Raw genomic sequence first — 3219 nt, forward strand, 5'->3', positions numbered from 1 at the left:
CACACCAGGGTCGGATGGTGTTTGAATGCTCCACTTGGACACCCCCATGCCATCAGCCTCCCCACAACGCAGAGGAAGCAGCAGCACCTTTTACTCCCGGCATCACAGCTGGTAGCAGGTCCCCGGGAGCTCCGCGCGCGTGTTGTACAACACTGATTTACCCTAAGGAGAGGGTTTAACAAGAGGCGTGAACCCTCCCGGCCCCTTCCCCCGCTGCCAAGCAGGGGCACCCACCCCCCCGGGGGGCTCCGGGCGGGTCTGCCCGGGCGGGGAGCGGGGCTGAGTCCCGGGGCAGGGCGGCCGAGGCGCCCGCCCTCGCTCGGGCTGCGGCTCAGCCACGTGTCCGCGAGATTTAAAAAGTTTGGGGAGGGAGCGAAGGCAGGGCCAGAGAGCGGCTGGCAGGGAGGCAGCGCCAGGGACGCCGCAGGGATGGGAACGCTCTGCCGGCAGCAGCAGCAGCCCCAGCCCCCCGCAACCAGCCCGGGGGCCGGCAGGGCGCTGCCGGGGGCCCCGCTGCTCCTCCTCCTCCTTCTCCTCGCGTCCTCCGTGGCAGCTTGCAAAGGTGAGGAGCATTCCCCTCTCAAACCCTTCCTGCACTGCCGGCCTTGCTATGGCTTTTTTGTTTGTTGGTTGGTGTTAAGGGAAGGTGACCCCGGCAGCCTGATAACCTTGCGAATGGGAGGGTAGGGCATGAGGAGGGCGGGAGGGGGGGAGAGCTGCTCAGCGACCTGCTGCCAGCCCCTGCCTGCCCCTGCCTGCCCCTGCCTGCCCCTGCCTGCCCCTGCCTGCCCCTGCCTGCCCCTGCCTGCCCCTGCCTGCCCCTGCCTGCCCCTGCCTGCCCCTGCCTGCCCCTGCCTGCCCCTGCCTGCCCCTGCCTGCCCCTGCCTGCCCCTGCCTGCCCCTGCCTGCCCCTGCCTGCCCCTGCCTGCCCCTGCCTGCCCCTGCCTGCCCCTGCCTGCCCCTGCCTGCCCCTGCCTGCCCCTGCCTGCCCCTGCCTGCCCCTGCCTGCCCCTGCCTGCCCCTGCCTGCCCCTGCCTGCCCCTGCCTGCCCCTGCCTGCCCCTGCCTGCCCCTGCCTGCCCCTGCCTGCCCCTGCCTGCCCCTGCCTGCCCCTGCCTGCCCCTGCCTGCCCCTGCCTGCCCCTGCCTGCCCCTGCCTGCCCCTGCCCCTGCCCGCCGCTGGGCAGGGGTCGGGTGCGGGGCTGGGAGAGGGGCAGAGAAGAGAGGGGGCCCCGCAGCTTCTGGGTACGACTTTGGAAGTTGGTTTTGACGGGGAGGGCTTCCTCTTTGTACCCCGGCAGGATTGCCCTATCCAGGCAAAACGACACGCTAGCAACTCGGGGAAGTGGCTTTTGTTGAAATTGGTTTCATTTGAAATATAATTTACTCTGATTGAAAAGCTAAAATGAATTAAATGTATCATGGAATTGTAGAAAAATGTAGGACCCTCTGGACGTGGCTTAGTCCAATCTGAAGCAGTATTTATTGCATAAGGAGTTTCTGAGAGTGGGGTTAAGTGGGAAAGGATAGTGCTGCTCACCTGCTGTAGGCACAGGGCTTGATTAACTTCATTTAATTTGGAATGTTGTCTGGCACCTGAAATTTGCTATTTTTGTAGCAGGGAATGCTTGTGAAATGAGCACAGCTAATGGGCTTTTTAACAGAACATACTCTCTTCTGTTCTATTTTCCCACTCTAGATAGGTGAACTACTTATACCTTGTGAAGTAGCATCACAATATGCATTGCTTTGCAAGGAGTATTTCTCATTTGTATTATATGTTTGTGAGTTGCTTTAATCAGGAGGTTTTGTTCTAATGTATTGGGTGTTTTTTTTTAATAGCAAGAATCAAATCCAGGTACAGTATACTTAATATTCTGTTAAAAATGAATGCTGGAGATGTGGAAGAGGGGGTGGAAGGAAAAGGAGAGTGAGGAAGGGCAGTGGCACACAGTGTTTCATCGTCGTTCTTGTGGAAATGATTGCCAGGAGCTTGTGTTGGGAGAGCAGTGGAGGGAAGAAGATGTAAGAAGTGAATCCCAGGTTGAAAAGTGACTGAAACAGTGCATCTGGCGTTCTGCTACATAGAAGGAAGCTGAGTTTTTAAAAGTTGGCAGAATTGAAGGATAAGAGAACAGATGTACCATGGACAGCGTCAGTTTTGTAGCAGGATTCCCTTCTCCGTGTTCCTTTTGAATAGGATTGCTTTCCTCAGTAGCATTTATTTATTTATTTATTTATTTCCCTACCCTTTATGGTTATTTTGTGATTATTATGAAATAACCTGTTGCTTTCCTGTCTGCGCTGTTGTGTATGTGTGTAAATGAATGAAGTCCTGTAGAGACTGCAGCCCTATGCTGGATGGAGGGACACCCCTCAGTGCTGGGAGGAAGAGAGTCCCATGTGTAAGCACAAAACAGATGGGACAGCACGTGGAAGTGAAGAAGGGTTAAGGAAACTTAATGGCTGGTGAAATAATTCTCTTCTGTTCAAAATTTTATGGTCCAGGCAAAAAATCAAACCAAAACCAAAAAACCCCAAGCTGTAATAATCAGGTTTTGCTGCCTGCTGCTCTAAGCTTTACATGCTACTGGATTTCTTCTGCTCGCTCTGGGAAGCCTTGGGAACCAGGCAATAGCAGAAGCAGTCAGAGACAGTCAGGCAAAGGCTTAATGGTGACGGTGTATTTATTCGAAGTGTTGCCCAGTTCCACTCTTTACAACCAGGATACCAGTCCAAGGCAATACTCTAATTTTAATATACTCATTTAATAATAGAAAGCAAAGTAAAATAATGTAGCACCTTTAATTTAGTAGGCATTTTTACTTGAACTAAAACATCCAAAAAAGCAAATTTTTAATTGAAAGCAGTTTTCTTGTTATGTGAACATCTCAGAGATTTAAAAAATATTCCACTTCTATATAGCATGAAATTAAGAACCCCATCATTTTTTAATTAATTAATTTTTTTTTTTTAGAAAACAAACATCCAGAATAATTAGTCACCTTAACTCTGTAGTTTTGAAATCCACCCTTTAATGCCTGAAACTAACTACTGTTATAATTATTGTTATTAGTGGTACATGTAAAACAAATGAAGATGATAGGCATTCATACGCTGTTCATCTGGCCATTCTAGCTAGGTATACCCTCACCTCTTTTTTTTGTTTAATTTGGTTCAGTATCTTGGGGGGGGGGGGGGGGGGGGGGGGGACCACGGGT

At 52.0% G+C, this 3219-nt stretch overlaps 1 protein-coding gene across 1 annotated transcript in view; it reads left to right on the forward strand.

Moving 5' to 3' along the window:
* Positions 1 to 429: 429 nt before the first annotated feature.
* NMU (neuromedin U) overlaps positions 430 to 3219 on the forward strand; it is a 12858-nt gene continuing 10068 nt past the window's right edge. The window contains exon 1 of the mRNA XM_010002523.1: positions 430 to 562. Coding sequence (XP_010000825.1) covers positions 430 to 562 — 133 coding nt within the window. The remainder of the gene's footprint in view (positions 563 to 3219) is intronic.

This window comes from Chaetura pelagica, unplaced genomic scaffold, assembly GCF_000747805.2.
Source record: "Chaetura pelagica isolate M959 unplaced genomic scaffold, ChaPel_1.0 scaffold67, whole genome shotgun sequence".
In the NCBI taxonomy this organism is placed as follows: domain Eukaryota; kingdom Metazoa; phylum Chordata; class Aves; order Apodiformes; family Apodidae; genus Chaetura; species Chaetura pelagica.